The sequence below is a fragment of the Olea europaea genome, unplaced genomic scaffold, assembly GCF_002742605.1.
Source record: "Olea europaea var. sylvestris unplaced genomic scaffold, O_europaea_v1 scaffold439, whole genome shotgun sequence".
Taxonomy (NCBI): Eukaryota; Viridiplantae; Streptophyta; class Magnoliopsida; order Lamiales; family Oleaceae; genus Olea; species Olea europaea.
The window spans coordinates 553,940-578,048 of record NW_019262696.1 but is presented as its reverse complement, the minus strand read 5'-3'; the positions used below and the strand labels follow the sequence as shown (position 1 = coordinate 578,048).

At 33.4% G+C, this 24,109-nt stretch overlaps 1 protein-coding gene and 1 pseudogene across 1 annotated transcript; both read right to left on the bottom strand.

Moving 5' to 3' along the window:
- Window positions 1–1,019: 1,019 nt before the first annotated feature.
- Window positions 1,020–6,116, bottom strand: LOC111387957. The gene is made up of 2 exons (XM_023012591.1): window positions 5,468–6,116; window positions 1,020–1,495 (listed from the first exon to the last, which is right to left on the bottom strand). The coding sequence occupies exons 1-2, from the start codon at window positions 5,995–5,997 to the stop codon at window positions 1,081–1,083; spliced, it is 945 nt and encodes a 314-aa protein (XP_022868359.1). The 5' UTR covers window positions 5,998–6,116; the 3' UTR covers window positions 1,020–1,080.
- A 1,934-nt stretch (window positions 6,117–8,050) lies between these two features.
- LOC111387941 overlaps window positions 8,051–24,109 on the bottom strand; it is a 21,925-nt pseudogene continuing 5,866 nt past the window's right edge.

Genomic DNA, 24,109 nt, shown 5'->3' with positions numbered 1-24,109 from the left:
TCATTTGACATGGGGACCCTAAGCACCGGAATAGAAAGATTTAATCTCTGGGGACTTACCCTTTTTATGGTGAAGCTACACATAGAATGAGGAGAAAGCTAAACTTCAGTGATAATGTAGTTTGAGATTTCACTAGGGTTAAATACTTGAGCCACTAAAGTAACTTTCCTACTCTAGCCACTAATGAAACAAATGACAGCTCCATACCTAGTGGTGGTGCAATGAAATTGGCTTCGTCATCACCCTTTGTCGATGGGGGAAGGGTTTTGTATTTCTTATGCCTCAGGTTAGGCACCAAATCATATCAGGACTTGAACTTTAATATTCATTGATTAAAGGAAAGACTACAGCCATTGATAGAACTAAAGAAGTAACTACTTCACTCTTTACCTTCCTCAGTCTTAACTCCCCAGCTCAAGAACTCAGTAAGTAGCTTTTTCCCCAACCCCTCGGCCCTCGGGAGGAATGGGCATAAGAACCAATGCCCAAAATTCTATTTCTTAAAGTATTAATTACTCAAATTCATTTTGATGCATAAAAGCACATGGAAAAGAGGTATGGCGAGTCTCAAACCCAGGTAAACTGACAAAGGGACATGCACCTCACATTGTGATCATCAAATGAATGTGAGAAGTTTCGGGTGATGTTGGTTTGCCGTTTTGGACCATTTTCCGTTTTCCTTTTTTAAAACGTGGAAAACGCGTTTGGTCCGTCGTTTTTGAAAATGCATTTTTGAAAACGAGTTAAAATTTATAACTGAAAATGCAAAATGACTTTTTATCATTTTGAGCGTCTTCAGTTATAATTTGCCGAAACGCTCAAAACGGGCCATTTTCGAGGAAAACTAAAAATCGTTTTAAAAATGAAAATGCAAACCAACCGCTACCTTCATTTTTGTAGGTTCATAGATCAGTTCCCTGCAGCAATATAAAGTCATTTTCAATTAGTCCAAAATAACTACTTCATAGACTCATTATTTAAATCCACGAATAAACAGTTTATACTTCAACAGATACATATTTATAAAATTATGGCTACATTAATATAGTTTGTCCATAAAATTATTCCACATGTTCAGAATCAAATTGATGAGCTCAAAGATTTTTTAAGATAACGAAGAATGCTCCACATGAAACTAGAGATTACAAATAAAATTATACCAGCTACAATGGCATATTTGAGTCCAAGGTTAACCAGCAAGTTTACCAGAAGGCCAGCTAATACAACACCAAGAAAATTGGCTGAGATGGCAGACCAGAATGGCATGTCCAATATAGAGGCAATGAAAGCCCCAGTCCAAGCTCCTGTTCCAGGGAACGGTACAGCCACAAATAGCATCAGCCCAAGCCATTGAAATTCTTCCACAGGGCCTGCCTTCTCTTTGGCCTTCTCAAATAACATGTCAAGAAATTTAGAAGCTGCCTGATTCTTTGCAGCAAGAAAAGTTGCAAACGGTTTGAGGTAGAGTACAATAAAGGGTACAGGAACCATGTTCCTGTGATCACAACAATTGTTTTGGTTAGATGCAGCAAATTCATGGGGTAAGCTGTTATGCTGACACAATATTTAACAGATAGAGGTTTTATTCATAACTGCTCAGTTTTTTTCCTGACTCAAACCCCAAAAAATTTATAAGTGAATGTCATGTTCAACTAGAACCAACAAGTTTTGAGAACCATACTAGTCTTAAACCATCATAAAACAAGTTTGATAAACATTAGTAGCCAGAAATGGGCGATACAATATTCGATATTATAGTTTCTTTTTCATACTTAATACTGTTCAGGGTTATTCAATCCCCGTTACAACATATGCCAAAATTATTTGGGCCATCCTAGCTCTAGTTGTACCCTTCATGTAGCAAATTCATTGACACGTAAAGTCTGAACATTGTTCATATCACAAATAGCTATTTATTGGGGGTTACAAATGTGAAAATGAAGTATAGAAAGGCTCAAAAACAAAAGAACTGGATTCACTATTTTCAGATTTGCACATACTTTGATACATAATAAACCATGTATAACCTGCATTAAGCAAGAAGGATTCAGGAGTACAAGCTTTTGAAAAAATTAGGAGCTGATTATGCAATCAGTCAAGAAAGAAAGGAATCATCTATAATTAGTTATTTAACTTGTCCTATGTTATGGGCATGATTCTTGTATACACTTTGGTGTTCAAGGTTAGGCGGAAACTTTTCTGGCAGCATTCAGCAGTTGCTTAGGGTTTCTGTTGCTGTTGAGTGGTGTTTGAAAAAGTCTGCAGCATTTTCTCTCTGGCAGACCTTCAGATCTACAGTTTCTTTTGTCAGTTTTTGACAATCTATGCTGCTTCTTTTTGATAAAATCAGCAATTCTTCATCATTTTTTTCTGGTATTTTACACCAGAATTATAGAAAAATTAATCTTCTACTTCTCATTATTTTTTGGGGACAATTTCTTTGTTGAATTCTCAATGTTTGGAATCTTCACCAGAGAAGTCTTCTCGAGGGAAGAAAGATGCAGCTTGGTGATGACGAGGACTGAATCTCCTAATAAAAATTTTGCAGTTAATGCAGCAGTCGCATTCAATCAATGTCAGTGGAAGGAAAATGTTTGGAGCAATTTTTGTAATAGACTGAGACACACTAGAGAGAGAGAGAAGCTGGAAATTACATGGAAAATCAAAAATGTGGAAAAGAGGCAGATTTGGAGGCAAGAGCGTGCATGGAATTAAAGTAACCACTGAATGCTAGGGCTACTATGTTTACTATATGAGTTCCAAAATATCTTTGGGGCGAGGCAATCCTTACACCTTCATATTTCATCAATAGATTGCCAACTAGAGTTTTGAAGTTTAAAACTCTTATGAACTGTTTAATTGCATTTTTTCACCACATCACCTCTTGAAGTGTTTGGATGCACTGCTTTTGTCTATATTCATAAATAAGACTGGTCAAAGCTGGATCCTGGTGCTGAGAAGTGAGTGTTTGTTGGGTATTCTCCCAAACTAAAAGGGGACATAACCCTATCTCAAGAAAGTTCTTAGTGAGCACTGAACTCTTTGCCATGGCCTAGCGTTTCACCACATCCTACTTTACCCATTGTTCCCAGTGTTTCAAGTACGTTAATTACCTCTACAAAGCCTATTGAGTCAAACATTATAGACTACACTTCTGGGGAGAGCCACTATAGATTGAATCTCAATCTGAGCGTTGAGTTTACTCTCAAAGAAGGAATGCTCAAAATAAAGAGTATCAACCTACAACTTGTCAAGAAAATTATCAGGTTAAAGGCAACTTGCATCAGGAATTCCTGTCTTTAATCCATCTTTAAGTTCTGAATCTAGCAATCATGAGACTCAGTCTTCCTCATGACCTTAACATTCCAATTGCACATAGGACCGGCACACCTTCTTGTCATAGCATCCTATTGCTAAATAACTTATAGAGCTTTTGCTAATTTCCCAAGTGTTTCAATTCCTAGAACTATAAATATTTCTCATACCATAGATTGTCTCCAACTTATAGAGTTTTTGCTAATTTCCTAAGTGTTTCAATTCCTAGAACTATACATGAGGCATTGAATCATGCTAAGTGGAAGGTAGCAGTCATGGAAGAGATGAGGGCTCTCGATAATAATAAATCTTGGGACATAGTGGATTTGCCAACCGAGGAGAAGACCGTAAACCGCAAATGGGTCTTCACAGTCAAATACATGGCAGATGGTGACACTTAGGCCATGTTTGAGTCACATTTTTTCAAAAAAATACATTCTTAAATAGTGATTTGACATAATTTCAACCACACATTCTTCAATAATTTAATATTTCACACAAATTCAAAATTTTTCTTTATTTTTTAACCACACATTTCCATCAATATACTATTCAAAAATGCATTATAAGGAAAATAATGTGGCTCAAACAAGAGCTTAAAGATACTAGGCCATTGGTGACACCGAGAGATGCAAGGAAAGACTAGTAGCTAAAGGCTTTACCCGAACATATGAGATTGATTACTAAGAAACTTTTGCCCCAATTGTAAAAGAAATTTCATATGGGTTTTATCGTATCTTGCTGGAAACTTGAGTTGGCCATTATAACAATTAGAGGGAATGAATGCCCTTTTAATTGAGATCTAGAGGTAGAAACTTTTATGGATTTGCCCCCTGGTTTTAAATGTGTTTATGGAGCTGTAAAGGTTAGTAGACTAAAGAAATCACTCTACGGTTTGAAACAATCATCTAGAGCATGGTAATGATCCATTTACTAAAGCTATCAAAGGTCACGGATATCGTCAGAGTCAGGTTGACAACATACTACTCAGCAAAAGACCAAAGAGATGGTAAGATGGCAGTTCTTATTGTTTAAGTGGGTGCACAATCTTGACCGGAGAATGAAGAGCAATTTCAAAGATTGGTTGGTAAGCTCATCTATCTCGAGTGTACTTGACCCGATATTATGGTTTTTTTGCTAGTGCAGTGAGTCAATTTATGCAATTACAAGGTGAAAGAACACTTTGATGAAGTCCACTGAATTCTCAAGTCCTCAAAGGAAACCAGAAAGTGGTTCGTCTATTTGAAAATCATGGCTACCTGAGCCTATACATGCTGATTGGGTAAGTGTAATTCAGGCTGCTGAAGTACTACCCTTAATTGAAGGTAAATTAGTGACTTGGAGAAGCAAGAAGAAGACTCTATTAGCAGGAGTAGTGCAGAAGAGAAGTTAATAGTTGCTGCTGATGAAACGTGTGAACTTTTGTGACCAAAATTTCGAATCCAATGCTTATGAAGCTTATTTGTAATAATAAAGTTGTGATCCACATAGCTCACAATCATGCTAGGACCAAACTTGTGGATGTTGATCAAAAATTTTTTAATGAGAAATTAGAAGGATTGATCTGCATGTCTTATGCCCCCACACAAGAATTTCCACATGTACTCATGGAAGGATTACAGAGGGGACAGATTTAATTATCTTACATGCAAGCTGGGAATGCAAGACATTTTCGAGCCAGCACGAGGAGGAGTGTGAAAGTATATGCTGGTTTTATGCAAACAGTCAAGAAAGAATTTCAGGAATCATCTATAATTAGATATTCGACTTACAAATTGATAGTTACTGTGTTATAGGCATTATTCTGGTATGTGTTCTTTCCTTAGAATCAGTAGTACACATCTATATATAGGATTGTGAGTTAGTACACTAACTATGGAGAAGAACAATTTTATTCTCTCACTTCAGTGTTCAAAACTTAATAATGTAGGATATAATTGTATAAACTATCAAAATTTTCTCCGATACCATAATTTCAATCCCACAAAGTGCACTACAGAGTTGATAATATATAGTCTAAAACCCTAATCAGGGGAAAATACTTAACTACTTTGATCAAGAAACCTAAAATTACAATTAAATCTAATAAACAGATTAATTAGAGTATTAAATGTTTTAGAATTCAGCTACATAGAAGAAATGTGTGACTAACCCAAGAACAGATAAGACAGTTAAAATTACAGGCTTGAGTTGCAACCAATAACCAACAGGAATAGCCCCACGAAGCTCAATCACAGGAAGTGTAGCCAAGGCAAAAACAACAGCCTCATCAGGCCAGCCCGAAGCCCGCAGTGCATTAGCAACCTTCACCCCAAAGCCCGAAGCTCTAATCGAATCAGTAGAAGCTTTTGCATCCCCAGAAAATGCATACAGACCAAGGGAAACAGAAGCCCATAACAACACTAAGAAAATGAATTTCACTGGCTTTCCATTAGTACCCAGAAAAGATTTTTCTTCATTCTTATCAATTGATTTAAGAATATCATTAGATGATGCCCTTATTACAGAGGTACGGCAGATAAGGCCCGGACGAGGTAAAGATGGAAATGTAAGTATCTTTATGTGAATTTTTTGCTTGCTGGGGAGTGAAAAAAAATGGCTTCTTGGAGATGGGAGTTTGAAATGGGATTTTACCTGAGAAAATGAGAACAGAGTTGATGGGTAAGATAAATTGGAAGCCATTGAAAAGAACAAGAGGGCTTTAAAATGGAGAAAAAGATTTCAAATGTTCCATGTTTTGGGGAGGAGGAAGATTTCTGAATAAAAAGGGTTTTGACTTTGGGGGATGCAGATAAATGAGATTAATAACTTTAATTTATGATTTGGATTAGTATTGCCAGATTAGGTTGAGATTATGTGCATGACAAACAAAAACTCGGGGGAGCAATCGAGGTTGAATTGAGCTTATAAAATTGAATTTTGCTGCTTTGTCCAATTTGCCCTAATAGTTGACATTCTTTCACATGCTGTAGGTCTCGGGTGAGAAAAAAAGAAGGCCCTGTCATTGTGAGGGTCAATCACCCTTCCTGTCAAAAAATTTCGGTCACTATAACAAAATTGTATTGAATTTGAGGTCAAGCTGGACGTTTTGTTGCCCAACAACGGTGGTCACGTAGTTGTTAGACTATTTTCAATTCACTCTTTAAACATGAAGTACTCTCAATTTTAAAGAATTAATCTTTAAAATTTTGTTCAAAGAGACTCTTTAAATTAACATTTTAATTCAGAGAGTGAGTTTGACTCTCCAAATTTTCAAACTCGCTCTCCGTAATTAAATGCATTCAAAATATTTCAATTTTCAATATAGAAAAATAATAAAAAAATATTTAAAGGAAAACTAGTTAAATAAAATATAGAGAAAAATAATAAATATTTTTTGAGAATAGCAAAATTAAGTGTTAAATATAAAGAGTTTGTTGAAGTATTTTAAATTTTTAACTCTCTAAATTTATAGATACTCTCCAAATAATAGAATATACTTTTTAAAAATAGAGGCTATTAAAGATGCTCTTAATTAGAAAAATTCATAACTATCACATTTCAAAATATAATTCAAAAATAACATATTTGTGAAAAAAATTTAAAATTCAGTCATGCTAGTTGTTCATTCTTGGATTTTACTGGGGATGACATTCATCTTATGTGAATGAAATCTAGCCATTAATGGTAAAAAGTATTGTTAAAATCAATGTACAAAAAATTGTCATCTCACTTGATGTCAAACTCAACGTAGATGTGGCAAAATTGTTAAAAATTAGGTATTACATTTTGTGATCACTAATAAAATATTGTAAGTTAATTAAACAAGTCACGATCATAATAATATTCAATTTATAATCAAGATCACATAATAATCACAAATCACACGAGGTCAGAGCCACAAAAATATAATTTGTTGGTTGCAAAAACCACATATTTTAATATATCACAAACTATTAATTACTCACAAATTACTCAATTAATTGATTATAATCGCTCTTCACCCAAACCTACTCCACTATCGTCGGCATAATAAAAATTGTTGTCGCTAAAAGTCTATGATATTGTTTTGGATTTGCATATACGGATTGGATTGGTGGAATGCGTGTAACTCCATAGAGAGAACAAGGAAGATGAGGTGGAATAGGATGTGTGCGATGAAATTGATATATCTCATTAAAAACTTTTTGTTACTGATTTATTAAGCTCCCGTTTGACCCAATTATTTGATTAAATAATTTTTGGAATAATTTTTTTTCTTGGAAAATGTGTTATTGAAAAATAATGAATTTTTTATTTATTTATGCGCAATATTGTTTCATTGGAGAATGTGTGTTTAAAAAAAAATAGAAAAAGATGTATTATAAATTTAATGGGAGCTTAAACGGATATTAAATTGAAACTTGAACCTTGAAACGTAGGCTGTGAGGTAACTTTTACGTATCTTTTTAGTTAATAACTACACCATTAATATAATTAATTAAGGCCTTTTTACTAAAAAAAGTCTTTTAATTTTTACAAAATATTATATTTAAGTTATCCAGCTTTATTTTTAATAATGTAAAAAATAGAAAGCTACTAATAAGAAACTGCTATGTAAATTGAAGAAACATATCCAAATGTATATTAACTTTAATCGTCCTCAAAAATGTGCTTGAGTAGGGGTGGATCCAGACATTTCAAGCTATGGGGTCAAAAATGAAAATTCAATTTTTTTCGAACAACGTATCATTAACGAAAATAAGACCAGATGCTACTACAATTGTAGCCTACGCGTTTTCATGCTCTGAAAACGTTTTATAATTACATTGCTACCAATATTGTCAAGTACATTGCTTTCAATATATGCAACCAAACTATTACTTAACCATTGATCTCCCGTCTGATTACGTAGTCGATTATTGACAATTTTCATTGCAGAAAATGCTCTTTCTACCGTAGTAGTAGCAAATGGAAGAATTAATGCCAATATCACAAGCTTGTAAACTAATGGGTACACCTCATTTTTTTCGTCGCAACCAAGTTTTCTACAAGATCATTAAAGCCTTGTAACCCTTCAAAATCTTCGTGAGTGCACATATCAATAATATATGTCTGGATTTGATCTTCAAGTGCCAAGATCTCTATTGATTTAAAATCTTTGGGATAATACTCACACAATTGAATTAACTTGTCCTTGTTGAGAGCAGAAAATGAATTATCCCGACACAAGCATGCAACACAAAGGGATAAGTCACTATTTACCTCAAAGAAATGATCATTCAACTCTTGAATTTGCATATCGATGATCGCATAGAAGAAATCCACATGAAAATGATGTAGATTTGTAATTTCTTGAGTGTTACGCCGTGAATGGCTTAGAGGTATAAACATATCGTCTATTTGGGAATATCAATATTGTACATTTCGTAAAAACAAGAAACTGCTCTTAAAAATAATTCTCATTCATTGTCCATCATTGCTTGAAATCGTTCTTTACTTATTTTCATTAATTTCATAGCGTTGGCAATATCTCGATCCCTCATTTGTAATGATTTTGACAATTCATCTGAAATATTCAATACTTTTTTCATGATATGCAGACTCAATACAAAATCAAAAGTCAATATAGATCCCAACAAAATACGTGCCTCCCCTTGCTTTCCACAACTAATTTCATCAGTGGCAATCATCCCAACGACATCAACTGTAGTAGAAAACATGGGAATCAAGTTAAGTAAAGAACTATAGTGAGAGCCCCAACGAGTATCACCGGGTCACTTAAGAGTAGTTTCTTAATTAAGGCCCTTTCCACTTGAGATTTCACCAAAATTTAATGATTCAACAACTTCAAGCCTCTTCTTCTCTCATTCTGATCACACCGCTTAGCCGATCCACAAACAACATTTACCACTTTATTCACTAAAGTAAAAAATGTTCCAATTTTCGCATGCTTGCTTGCTACAACTACAAGAGCTAGTTACAGCTGATGAGCAAAAAAATGTATATAAAAAGCACTTGAATTTTCTTTCAAAATAAGTGTTTTGAGACCATTGTACTCACATCGCATATTACTTACCCCATCATAACCTTGACCTATTAAACTAGATATACTTAAGTTAAATCTAGAGAATAAGTGATCCATAGAATCCTTTAGTGAAAGAGCTGTGGTATTAGAGACATGTTCAACTCCAATAAAACGTTTCGTTACTTGTCCTTTTTGATTCACATAACGTAGAACAATTGACATTTGCTCTTTCACTGATACATCACGAGATTTATCAACAAGAATGGAAAATAACCATCACAAATATCCTTCATAATAACATCAAGTATTCCAAATGCAATAGCACTCACAATATCCTTTTGAATTTTAGGCGATGTTAACTGAAAGTTTTCGGGAGCATTACTGAAACATCGTTAATCTCTTTATTATGATCACATAACCATCGCAAAAATTTAAGAAAAATTCCTTGATTTTCTTGAATCTTTAGATTCATCTGTCCACGAAATAAAAGCCCTTGTCGTAGAAGCAATTGAACACAATCAATTGACACATTCAAATGAATTTGATACTTATCTTTTGTTCTTTTTGACTTCTTAAAGAGAACACAATTAATATTTTGTTTCTGATTCACAAAAGTCTGATACTTAATCTGCTCTCGGTTGTGTGCACTACCACTTTTTTCGACATGAGTTTGAAGCCTTCATTTTTTTTTCCAATTTGAGAACCCTCCATCAACAAAAAAATCACCACCACCATGTTCTTCACTATTTCGTTTGAAAAGATAACAATAAAAGTAAAATAGAGCATCTTTTACTATATTATATTCCAACCAATCAGAAAAGTCATTAAACTTCGAAGTTTTAAATCGCCTTAACGACGAATCTCCAAATTCTTTTTGTGGACACAAGTGATTTCAAGGATGACATGGACCCTTTGTACGTATGCTCTTCGGATTTCATCCTAGACATTAACATAATAATTCACAATTGGAGTTCTTAATTTAGGATCCGAAGGCAGTTCTGCAAAATTAATTTTATCCCAAACATCTCTTTGACTCCCAGTAGCTAATTCTTCCTAGCCATCTTGGTTTTTTTAACACTCGCTTCAACAATAATTTGCTCTCCACTCGAATATACAGATTTTCGTTTAAAATATTTCTCCATAACTGTTAAAAAAATAAATTCAACGCATAGATAAATAAATAAATACCATATTTCATTTTTCATCAAAACATAACATTAAATTGATAATAAACAACAATTAATTGAATTCCATAAACAATTCCAAATCACCAAGTTAGAGAAACCCATTACTTACTTGGAATTGGAATTGAGATTTTGCTTTTGAGCTTTGAGAATGGAGTCTAATATAGTAATATTTGATATTACACTTTTATAGGCTTTCGGTAGCTCCACTACATTGAAAATTTGAAATTGTAATTTAAATGATTTTTCCCAAATTGTAAAAAATTAGTTCCATACTTGATACTTCCATTATTTCATGCCAAATCAGTGAATAATGAATATTTAATATTTTCATCCAATTTCAATTCATCAATTTTAAACTTAAACATACAAATCTAAACCCTACATTAGCATACATTTTTCAAATTTTCACAGTAACACTAGGGTCAGACCTATATAGCAAGTGCCGAGGGTTGAGCCGCTAAGGCTAGAGAAACGGCCATCGGTGGAGGGTTGATGGTGAACTGGCGAAGTCGCGAACAGAAATGTGGAAAGTCAGAGAGTGGGAGTCTGGGAGAAAACTCGCGTTTGGTTAATGGTTTGCACTTTGGGAAAAATTAGTAAATGGATTATTTATGGGAATGAGGTTATATTTATGGATATGGACCATAAGGATATAGGTGATTTGGATTTGGGCTTTTCAAAAGTGTTGGCATTACGCTAGGGAAATTAATTAGGTTGGCAGATTGGCAAAATTGGCATGAGTAGTTCTGGTTCATAGTTGTTAGGTTTTCAGAAAAAACTTCCAAAAATTAGTGGGGTCATTTGACCCCACATGACCATATGTGGGTCCGGCACTGTGCTTGAGATTAAGGAACTATTTCATATCATTATTAGGATTATAGCAATGCTCTGATGCAATTTTTGAAGTACCCTTAACACTCCAAAAATAGAGAAAAATGGAGTTTTCATTATGAAAATGGAAGGACAAATAAGTTAAGTACTTGTATGTGTATGCAATTGTTTGAAGCACTCATTCTGGCTTACAAACTATACCAAATCTCTCCCTCTATGTGAAATGTGTACTATTATTGGTTTGTTAAAAAATAGATTAAAAACTATTCTCGAATGAGGCCAGCGACGAATTGAGGAGAATTAGTAATGTCTAATGAGAAATTAATACAAGAGGTTGTTGATACACTTCTTGGATTAGAATATGAGTGATTTAGAGAAGCAAGAGAAAAAATTGAGTCCCATCAAGTAGCCCTTTATAAAGAATGGACAACATTTTTGTTCTATTTCATTTGTGCTTTTTAATTAAGTTTACTTTTCTTTTTCGGTTGAAAGAAGCATTTTAATATCGGCAAGTTGAAATTTCCCCTCACAGATACAGTTTTCTATACAGCTAACAGATGTTTTCAAGAATCAAAATAATTTTCTTGTTCCCTTTCATACTTTTCGAGTTATAACTCTGCAATTCAAATTTACATTCATTGCTTTGTATATTTCAAGATTGCTCGTTTGTATCTCCAACTAAATTAATTTCTTTAATCCAAAATATTGTCACACAATCGAAGTGACAATATGAGGCAACTTTCTTATACACTTCATCAAAAAAGATTTCCTTATGCTAGATAATGTTCCCATATTTGAGACATGGTCCTCAATTAAATTGCATATATGCAAAAGAAAAGCTGAGAAATTTCTTGGATATTATCGAGTTTGATTCGTCAAGTTTATTTTTTGTAAATAGATAACTCAAATCTAACTTTGACTAGTACGATCTATCTACATGAGCGTACAACTATTCTTTCACAATATGAAACGTTAATATAACTAAAATATCAACTCTCTCTACCCGAGATCCCAACATTACAAGGAGTGGCTACTGGCATAATGATTTTCATGGCACAAAAAAATTGATAGCCTTCATCTCAGATGAAATAATGGAAATAAATTGATATTCTACCAATTCGATGACATCCCAAGCATTTATAATTCCTCAAACCAACTTTGATTAAAGAATAAAAGAAAAACCTTTGAGAAAAACATTACTTTAAGCATTCTTTATAGTTCTATTTAATAGAAGGCATTACAAGGGTCGTAAGTGCTTGTGATCTCTAAAAACATAGGATTCCTGACCTCCAACTAAGTGTGGATTATCAGATTTCCTTATACCATTGGAATATTTAGATATAAGTACACAACTTTACTTGCTAAGAAGCATAATATGAACACTATTTTTATCCGTAAATATCGACAAAATCATAGTAAAGTAGAAATCAATGAATAATGAAAGTGTGTAATTACTAGTATTAAAAACTATATTAAAATTTATAGTTTTGAGATGATCTCTAACATAAGTAGTAAAAACTGAAAAAAGAACGAGGATTTAAAGTTGAATAAACAAAATCAGACTTGTTCCATCCTAGTCATCTCCATTGCTCCATTGACTTGATCATTAGAATCATTTATTAATATTTTTCAGTACGTGTGATCTTTCCAAACTCGTGACATTTTTTCAATCGGAATGTTCTTTGTTTGAGGCATGACGAAGTAGTAAAAGATGGTCATCAACACGGCAAAGAATGCAACGAAGATAAAGAGACCAAACTTCATCGTGCACAGCTTTGCAATGAATAGCTGAGCCACTATAAATGTGAGTAACATGTTCACTGAGATATTGACACTCCGTGTTGGGAATTTACTTAATCATATAGCGAAAAATAAAAAAAATTAAATTCCCACAAAAGATCTACTTTGTGTTTAGATAAAAACTGTGATAGGAATGATACATTATTGAATTCTACAAACTCATTTACTTTTCTTGAACTTGAACAATTATGATATGTAATCCACAGTTGTCTAATTATTTAGTCTCCAATGAAAATTCACACAGGGAACAAGATTGAGAGAACTATGATTTTTTTTTTTTTTTACTTTTCTCGTGCTAACAAGAATATGAATTGTATTCTCTATAATTTTTCAAACCCTAATTGCCTACTAATATAAGACCAAATGGGCTTGACCCATTCTTAACTTAATCCGATCAAATATTTAATTAATCCAATTAATTAAATTTGGTTCATGAGTTAATTAATTCAATCAATTAATTCGGCACTATTAACAAGCAACCCAATGAATTTATTATCCAATACTTGTCAATTATTTAATTGGTAAATCTCATTCTTCTAGCTCTCCTTTTGTGTGTGACTCAAATGATTAAAGTATGTTGTTTACGGTACATAAAATATTCAGCCAAAGCTGCTCCTAATTTCGAATTACGATATCTAACGATGTGAATTATTATTTTGCTAGAATCAAAATCGATAAATTGAAATACCTCTTTTTAATTTATCATCAATTCATATTCGTTATCCCGGATTGACATCTAGCAATTTGTCTGGGCAATACATATGAATGAAAATATCACGTGGTATGACAAAATCAAACTTATTCGTTTACCGTGAAACTATAATCCTTTTATCAATACGATCCGATCAATAACGAGATATGGATATGTGTCGATCTCAATTATCGATCATATATTTCATGTCACTATTAAGTCAATATAAGTCGAAAATTCATTTTCGACTCACATGTACACATTGACCAAGGATTTTGTTATCAACTTAACTGAATAAAATGTAGATCATAATTTTTTACTATCTAAGAGTGACAAATTATCTATTAATCATTCACAACCTACATATAATTTTTGACATACCCGAATGATGCCGTATTAGCGGCCTTCGGGAGAGTAACATCCAACATCATCAAGCATTACTATCCCTATATAAGGCACTATAATTATCTCAAGTCAAATGACCAATTTCACTACTAACGTTAGAGATTAATCATTGGCACTCAGAAAATTATCGATGTGGAACCTCTCCAACGGATCTCCAATGTTTTGTTTTATAACAAAACATCCACATGGTCATTTAAATGTCACCATATTTTAACTTACGAGATCAGCTAATTACTTCACAAATAAGAAATGTCAGTTACGATGATCTATTCATAATAAGGATATTCATATCTCATTATTGCTTACGACCACAGATAATTTAAAGTTCAGTCATATGTAATTTATATATCACAATCAAACTCCTTGTGATTAACAAATTACCAAAATTTGAATCTATGGAATCTATTTTTTAATTTAATTGAGTATTAATTAAATAATAGATCTGCCATAAAATTGTATCAATTATATATTAAAATTATTTGTCCAAAATTGATTGAACCTTGAGCATAACATTTATACCTTGTCCAGTCGACTTGATTTCCAATGAGAAAATCTCACTCTGATATAGCCATCCCAACTGCTCCCAAGACCATGCAAACCCACTACATAGATTAGATGTATATCATCACTACTATGCAAACCATTTTGGTAGCTGTTTCACATCTCCTATCATGCCAAATTTAGTCCCAGTAAAAGCTGTAATTGCAATTTATATCATCAAGAATAATTAAAAGATTATATTATGAACAAACTTGTATTATTAATATTAGAGTTTTATAACTAAAAGATAAGCATTTTGGCACCTTCTTCAAGAAATAAAGTTCTTTTGCCCTACTTATCTGCAAATGCTATAGATACATAAGTTGATAAGACATTTACAATGCTAGTATTAACACTTGACATGAGAGAAACATCACTTCCAAATCCACTTGTTTTAAAGAGCATAGGGGCATAGAAAATAACAATGTAGATACTAGTAAGTTGTTAAAAGAAAGGAATCAAGATAGATATAACCAATTGAGGCCGATAGCATCGCTTCTTAAAGATATTTTGCCATGGATTCTACCCTAGCCTAGCTTCAAGCGAGGCTATAAGTATATCATTAAAATCAGCACCAACGTTTTCAACTCCACAAATGAGCTTGAGCTTTGTTTTTGCCTCCACTTCCATTCCTCTATCCGCAAAGGAGTTGGGGATATCTGACAAGAAAAAGGTTGTGATGATGATGATGATGATAGTAGGAACTCCAACCAATCACAGGCTGAACCACCATTCCCAACCGCCCTCAATCTTAGCAAAGATATAGTTGAGCAGGTTGGCCACAAGGATTCCAATCATGATCATTAGTTGGAAGCAAACATTGAAAGTTCCACAATAATTGTATGGAGACATCTCCGATAGATAAAGAGGCATTGACTGCATAATTAGTAGAATCAAAATGAATTTAGAAGAATTGTTCCAGCATTCAAATTAACAATAATAGTAAATATATTCTGAAGAAAAAAGAATAAACTGATGCAAATAAATTAATTACCGATTAGCAAAGCCAACTTTATAAGAAATTGTTAAAGAAAGGAAAGAGAATAGGAGAGTTTAGAGATTTCTCTTGTTTTATTGATTCACTTCCTTGTATATTTTACAATTTGACTACTATATATGAAGAAAATAAAAAGAATATTCCATAGCTAATTAGTTATAGGTAGTTGGGCAAAAAAAGAGGAAAAGAAGCTGTACAAAATGAAAACCGTATAACAGAATGCAAGATAACCAATTAGATTCTCTGGCCTCATCCTTTATCTTCCAGACACTTCTGTGCTTTCTATGTTTGTGCTTCTAAAGGGCTGCGATCTAGCTTATCATCCATGTAGACTAGTGATGCCTGTTGGGATGGCTAACTTACATTTTCAGATAGTCTCTCACAAGATGGAAAGTAAATATTCTCTATTCCCATTTTGAGAAGATGAGAATAGAGGCTTGGATAACATAGTCCTTTAGTTGAAAGATCTACAATTTTTAGACCTCTATTGACATATTTTATAACTATGCTTCCATTTTGAATCTTGTCTTGAAAGAGATGGCAATTGAGCTTAATGTGCTTAGTCCTCTCGTGAAAGATAGGATTTGAAGCTATTTGGAGTGCTGCGTTGTTATCACAAAACATAGTTGCTGCTTGTAGATATTCGACTCTTAAGTCATGAGAAGATATCTTAGCCAAGTCAGTTCGCAACACAGATTTGCCATTGCTTGATATTTAGCCTCTGCTAAAGATCTAGACACAACTCCTTGCTTTTTATACTTTCAAGGCACCAAAGAAGACCATATAAAAACACAATATCCACTAACATATCTTGTTGTATCTTGGCAAGTCCCAAATCCAAATTACAATAACCTATCAATTGCAAAACTAATTGTGAAGAGTATAGCAAGCCCTATCCTGGCGCCCTTTTGATGCATATTAAGACTTTATGACCAGCATTGAGATGAGGTATTGACATAACAATTGCATTGAGTAAGTAAAATTAGGTCTTGTTATATTCAAATACAAAAGTCTCTCAATCAAGCTTTTGTAAATCGATAGTTTAGCGATAAGCTCTCCTTAATCTTTAGAAAGTTTCAGTTTTGGTCAAGTAGAATACCTATTGGTACAGCACCAATTTTACCTGCATTTGTCAAAATATCCAGTGCATACTTTCTTTGACATATGTGTATGCCTTTCTTTGACCTTGCTACCTCAATCCCAAGGAAAATTTTTAGCTGCCCTAGATCTTTGATTCTGAGTTTATCACGTAGAAAAGCTTTGAGGATATTGATAAAGTCTAAACATATACTAAAATGGCAGTGAAAGAATTTTCTTCGATCTTTGTAAATAGGCTGTAATATTCCTTAGATTGTGTGTATCCTTGCTCAATGATGAAGCTAGAAAACTATTGCCTAGACGCTTATTTAAGACCATATAAGCCTGTTTTCAATTTACAGACCTTTGATCCATTAGCAATGGGATAATCCGAAGATAACTGCATATAAACTTCTTCTTCTAGATCACAGTGTAAAAAACCGTTGTTTACGTCAAACTGATATAGACCCATACTTTAATGGTTGCCATTGGTAACAAAGTTCGAACAGTAACCAATTTTGCCACATGAGAAGAAGTTTCATGATAATTAAGTCCTTATTGCTGCGTATAGCCATTAGCTACTAGCGTGGCTTTATGTTTCTCTATGGTTCTATTTGCGTTAAACTTTATCTTATGCCCCCCACTTATAACCTATAACTTCTTTACTATGGACAGGTCAATGATAAGTCAAGTGTTATTCAACTCATGGACATCTGTTTGAGCTTTCATGGCACTATACCACTCAGATGATTCTAAAGCTTTCTTAAAATTTCATGCTTCTCTGTGTGTGATAATGGAAACAAGAGTTGCTTTAAGAGGACTAGACAATTTATGCTACGACAGAGTAGTTTCTAAAGAGAAGGGTTTACCTGGTAAAATGTTGACATTTTCCTTGTTCAAGACCCCTGAATGGAAAAGTGCAACTGCTTGTTGACAAATAAAATCTTGTAAATGTGTAGGAGTTCTTCTAATTCTATTTGATCTTCGAAGTAGAGTTTCACGAAATTATTCTTTTGATTTATATCCACAAGTGTACGGTTCATTAATAAGTAATAAGTGGATCAATTGAGTCCGAACATCATCCCACAGAGATTGATTAATTTAATCTTATCTATCATAGCCTTAATCGAAACTAAATGACTCAAAGTGAAATTTTTATCTAAACGAAACCCTAATTTGAAAAGAAAACTCTAATTATGCAAAATTGATGATTGGAATGAACTCAGTATGCAAAACGATATCTTAGCGAATTAAAATGCAAATTAAACGTTTAGAATGCAAATTGGTTGTATTCAATGAAAATTAAACGCACTAGGATCATGAATTCCCATGCAATGATCACCCTTAACCCTACTTTCTCAAAATGACAATACGATTGAATTATTGACGAATCAATGCTCCTAAATCTATCCAACACTTTCTTTCGAGATGTATTCAACCTATTCTTATAAACTACCGGCCTATATTTCTATGACAAATGCATATATAAGAATGCATGTGGTTTTATGAACATTTAAAGATTCACGTAAAGTATAGGGATATATCTCTATCCCCTATCGGACCCTACGATGATTTATACCTTGTTGAATTTATTTATCTTCTCTTAGACAGATGAAATAAACCATCAAATATCACATAATTACGTGCACTTAATTATGAAAGAAAATTATTGTATATAAACCATTCAAACATTCAAATACGTGTTTAACGTCAAATTGCAAGCTAGAAATTAAAAGAATCACATCACATAGTACATCGATCTCCTAGTATATGAAAACCTAGCCTAACATGGAGAAAGCAATAAAATGCATGATATTTGGAAGAAATAACATCATCAGATCAATAAATCAAGTGAATTTCCTTTGATCTCCGTGAAATCCTTTGTTGTTGTGGCTTCAAATTCGCTCCAAGAGGTGTTTCTTTTCTTCCCAATGCATTTTTTTGTCGAAATCTATGGCCCTAGGGTTTTTATAAAGGTTCCCCGAGTTGCTTCCATTAGAATTTTAATCAAATAAGAAAACCAGATTTTTCCCGTCGGATTTGTACTATGCGACTGCATAGTTCAATTACTTTTGGCCCTAAAAATCTCTTAACATAGGTATGCGACTGCATGGACTTTTGTACTATGCGACTGCATAGTATTAAGTTTTTTCCAAAAGTTGCAATTTAGTCCTTGAACTCCAATTTCTCATTTGTAACCTTTATTTTCATTTTTTCTTCTTCCAATACAGTATGTTCTCGCCAAATTGATCTTTTAACTCTTTCACTTCCTTGTTTATGCTTCCCGATCATCTTTTGGCAATTTTCATCTTGGTCCCTGAACTTTTGATTTCTTTCATTTTGGTCCTTTTTCGAGTCTTTTCTCATGAATTTCACCATATCCATCAATATACCCTACAATACACAAATTCAATGAAATTAAACTGCAATTCAACCACTTTTCTTATAATTAAGTCATGTTTGTAAACTAAATAAGTGTGTAAAAACACACTTATCATAGAGGCTCATGCAAGGACTGGTTTTGAGAAGGTTCAATGTTGTCTTGTGAGGTTTGTGAAGAATCAGGCAGATTGGGACTAGTTTAGGTAAAGATGTTGAAGTGTGAGTTGCATCTATGGGACAAGAAGTATCTGTTGCCTCAAATTGATCTAAATTTCCTGTAGAATTGATAGGAGTCAAATTTGAGTTACTTGTTGTTCGAGTTTTGAATTATTTCTTGCTAGTTCAAGTAGTCTGAGATAATGATAATGAGAGTTTGAGAAATGGAGTTTTGAATATGATTTGAATCACAGATAACACTATTATCAATTATTTGTTTATAGGAAAAACATTTTTTGTGAAAAATCACATTTCTTGATATGAAAACTTTTACTTCTCCTAAATCCATCAATTAGATTTCCTTGATTCCAAAAGGGAACCAAAAAATATGCATTTCTAGCTCCAATGTCAAATTTGTGTCTCCTATTTACGAATATGCTAGCAAAGGCAATATACTCGAAAACTTTGAGGTGACTGTACATTGGTTTGGATTGAAAGAGCATTTCAAAAGGGTTTTGTGGTCCAACAGAGGTATAGGGTTCTGTTTATGAGGTATACAGCTGTGAGGGCACAGTCACTCTAATAACTTAAAAAAATTCCACTCTGAAATTTTAAGGCTCTGGCCATATTTAATATATGCTGGTATTTTCTTTCGGCTATGGCATTTTGTTGTGGCGTTTACACACATGTTCTTTGGAGAACGATCTTCTTTGGCATGTAAAACTATTTCAAGTCAAATTCTCCATATTATCTGATATGAAAACTTTAATTTTAATTTCAAATTGAGTTTCAATCATGGAGCGAAAACCTTGTCAACTAGTACTAGCATCAAATTTGAATTTCATTGCATACACCCAAGTACATCTACTAAAATCATCCACTATAGTTAAAAAAATATCGAAAACCATAATAACTAGTCTCATTACATGGCCCCCAAATATCACTATGTATGAGATTAGGGCTGGACATGGCCTGGTTCGATTCCGTTCTAATTAGAATTGAACCGGATCCAAAATTTTCGATTATTTAGTAAGTGGAACCGTCGGGTCCAAATTTAATTATGGAACCGTTCGGATTTGGTTTTATTCGGTTCCAAGTTCTATATTATAATTAATTTTTTTAATATTTACAAAACTACATTAATTCAACTAATGATATGTTCAATCTTAGTTCTTACAAAATAACGTAGTACAATCTTATGTGTCTTTTGCGTCTCTTTTTGCTGAGTTCTTCATAGATTTGATTGTTAAAATCATAGAAAGAGGAAGATAGCAAATTGACAATAATCAAGAGAGGCGTTATTGAGCTTTAATTTGATTTCTTCAGAACGATAGAAACGACATCATGGTAGAGTAACATATTTGGATAAAACTTAGATCAATTTGATTAAATTGACTTTGAATTGAAAATTAGAAATAGGGAAATCATATTTTTAGGTTTGAGCTAAATTAACTAGTTAGCAAATTTATTTAGAAAAAATAAAATAATTTGACTTATCTAAAATAAATTAAATTTAAAAAATTAGGGAGATTTGATGAACCAAACTTGTTGGTTTTCAATTCAAATACCCGTTCGAGTATTTAATTTAAGAAGAATTGCTCAGTTCTGTTTGGTTTGAGAGTTTTGTCCAATCCTATATAAGATCAAAACATTTTTCTAATTTATGTTGACTAGGAGGGAACGGTAATTTCTGCAATTTAGCTAGAGAGTAGACCAAACCAGACATGGCCTTTTGATAGCTTATAGGTATGGATTGGTAATTCTATTTTGGAATTGGTAGAGTGTCCTAACCTATAGTGTCAAAGATCAAAATCTTTAGCACCATTAGAAACAGTAAAAATAGACATGGGCATTTTGTGGGAGTTAAAAGGTCATGTATGAAGCATAAATCATAGGGAAAATGAGACAAGAATTCGATGTTTGTGCTATTTTCCTAGTTGATACAAGATTAAAAGAGAATGAAGGCACACAAAGTACATTATTGAAAATTCAAGGCTCTGAAAATTTAATTGTCCCAAAATGAATAACTGGGACAACCTTACCATTAGGGAGAGCAACAAAGTAAGAGACCTTAGCTTTGATTTTGGAAAAAAATGAGGCAGGACAGGTCATATGAACTACTGCCCCTGTATCTAAGATCTAAGGAACAACAAATAAATTAGACACTTAAGTGCTATGAACAGAAAGGCATAAAAATATACTAGAAAATTTTGACATGTCACCATCATTAGAGTGGGATGGAATAATGGAGTGAACTTGATTTACTAAAGGTGAAGTTTGAGAGGTTTGTGGTTTTAATACTGCCATGAACTAAGCATATTATTCTTAAGTTAAAAGATATTTAAACCCTATTACTTACCTGCTCTTGGCTAGGAGGCACAAGTGCATTGGTCTAATTAGGAAAGGGTGATGAGGGTTTATTTCAATTTTTTGACTTATTGCTTGGTGGGTAGCCATGTAACTTGAAGCATTTGTCTATGGGATGGCTTGGTATTTGATAGTAAGCATAGGTTGGCTTGTTTAGATTAGCCTTGAAACATTTTCCAAGAGAATGGCCCGCTATTTTTAGTAGGCACTGTAATACTTGTCCTTTAATCCAGATGAGCTCCTCCCTCCATATTTGAAACTTTCTTTTGCCAGGAGTGCCATAGAATCAATTATAGCACCATCAGAGGAAAATTGCCTCATCCTTTCTTCTTGTTGTATAATCGCACATACTTCATTCAGACTTGGAGAAAGTTTAATCAATAGAATTTAGGCCTTGAGACCTTTGTAAGAATCATTCAATCCTATTAAGACTTCCATACCCAATCTCTCTGTTGGTTACTAATCACAGTCTTTAAACCCCCACAAAAACAATTAGGCATTGACTCATAATTCATTAGTTCATCCAAAAGAGTTTTAATCTTGGAAAATAGATACTTACAACATCTTGATTTTGGACCAGGTCCACTATACCTTGCTTTATTTTATATATTCTTAGGGCGTTTTACTTTGAAAAATGTTGTAGAAGCTCAATCCACAACTGATGGGTTATTTTTGCATACATAGTACTACATTTGATTCTAATGACGTAGTGTTTTGGAGGTAGGTTATTACAATGTTATTGCATCGTAACTAGTGCTCTATCAGATGATCGCTTGGATCATCTGGCTCACAAATGCTCCCATCGATGAAAACCAACTTATTTTTAATCCTAAGTACTCTCTTCATGGACCTTGCCTAGGAATAATAATTACTTGTATCGAACTGATAAGTGACCAATATGACACCATCGCCATCAATGCTACCAATGTATGAGGACTACTTAGCGATGTAGGATCATGGGATGCAGCTCCCGATTCAACAGAGGAGCTTAGATTCACATTTGGATTTGGAGTTGGAGGAGGGTTTCAAGTAATGTATGGATTTATGGAATCGGTTTATGCCATTAAGACTCTGATACCATTTAAGAAATTGCTAAAGAAAGGAAAGAGAATATTAAAATTGATAGAATTCTCTTTTTGTATTGATTCACTTGCTTGTACACTTTACAATTTGACCACTATATATCAGAGAAATGAAAAGAATATTACATAGCTAATCAATATAGCTAGCTGGGCAAAACAAGAGGAAAAGAAGCCGTACAAAATGAAAATCGTATAACAGAATGCCGTATAACCAATTAGATTCTCTGGCCTCATCATTTATTATCTAGAAACTTCTATGCTTTCTGTGCTTGTGCTTCTAAAGGGCTACAATCCAGCTCATCATCCATGTAGACTTGTGATACTTGCTGGGATAGCTGACTTACATTTTCTGAAAAATGCTAATACCCATAAAATACGACCCACAATTAGCATACTTACTTGCACTATTGCAGCGTTATTGATGGCACCCACCAAGAAAATTAGGCCGCCGATCAACATGGACTTTCACCATCCAAATTTCACGGTCATAGTTGATGCCAAAAAAAAAAAAATCCTACAAGGACAACTAAGTATAGTGAAGATGTAAAAAGTGTTAAGATTTGGCTGTCAAACTTGCAGTATTGATTAGTTGATGTGTCATCCATCCGTTTAGCATAAACAAATGGAAAGAAATTCTATAGAAGAGATGCCGTAGAAGTAACTCTATCTATAAAAAAAATCAAGAAACTTAAACCAGAATTCTTGTTGAGTAATCAAAATAATGAAAAAGAAATAGAAGGTTGAACTGTATACTTGATATACCAATATCATATCCAAAAATAAACCCCCCATGGCTGTAACCATTAGTGTTGTTACCACATACCATGTGAGTTTTCCAAGGTACTTAGTGGGACATCATCCCGACCACCACAATACTAACGCCACCCATCCGAGAATGCAGAATAACTATAAAACAAGAGAAAGAAGAAAAGGCAGAGATTAAATTGTATTGTGAACTCCAGATACATTGCTATATATAAAGAGATTTTGGGGGAGGATGACGAAAAAACAGATTAAAACTGGGTTCCCAACTCTGACATGAACATGAACTCATTATGTTCCCTATTTTTTATGTTGTTATCTGATAAAATTAACTAATACAATTAATCGTAAAATAGAATTTCCTATTCCAAATAGTACAATGATTACTGAGGTACCCTTCTCGTTGTATTAGGCAATCTATATATATATGTATTAGGCAATCTCTCACTGATGTGCTACATGAACATTACGACTTAAAGATTTGTTTACTAATAGAAGACACGATGAGAGTTCATTGAATCAAAATCTCAA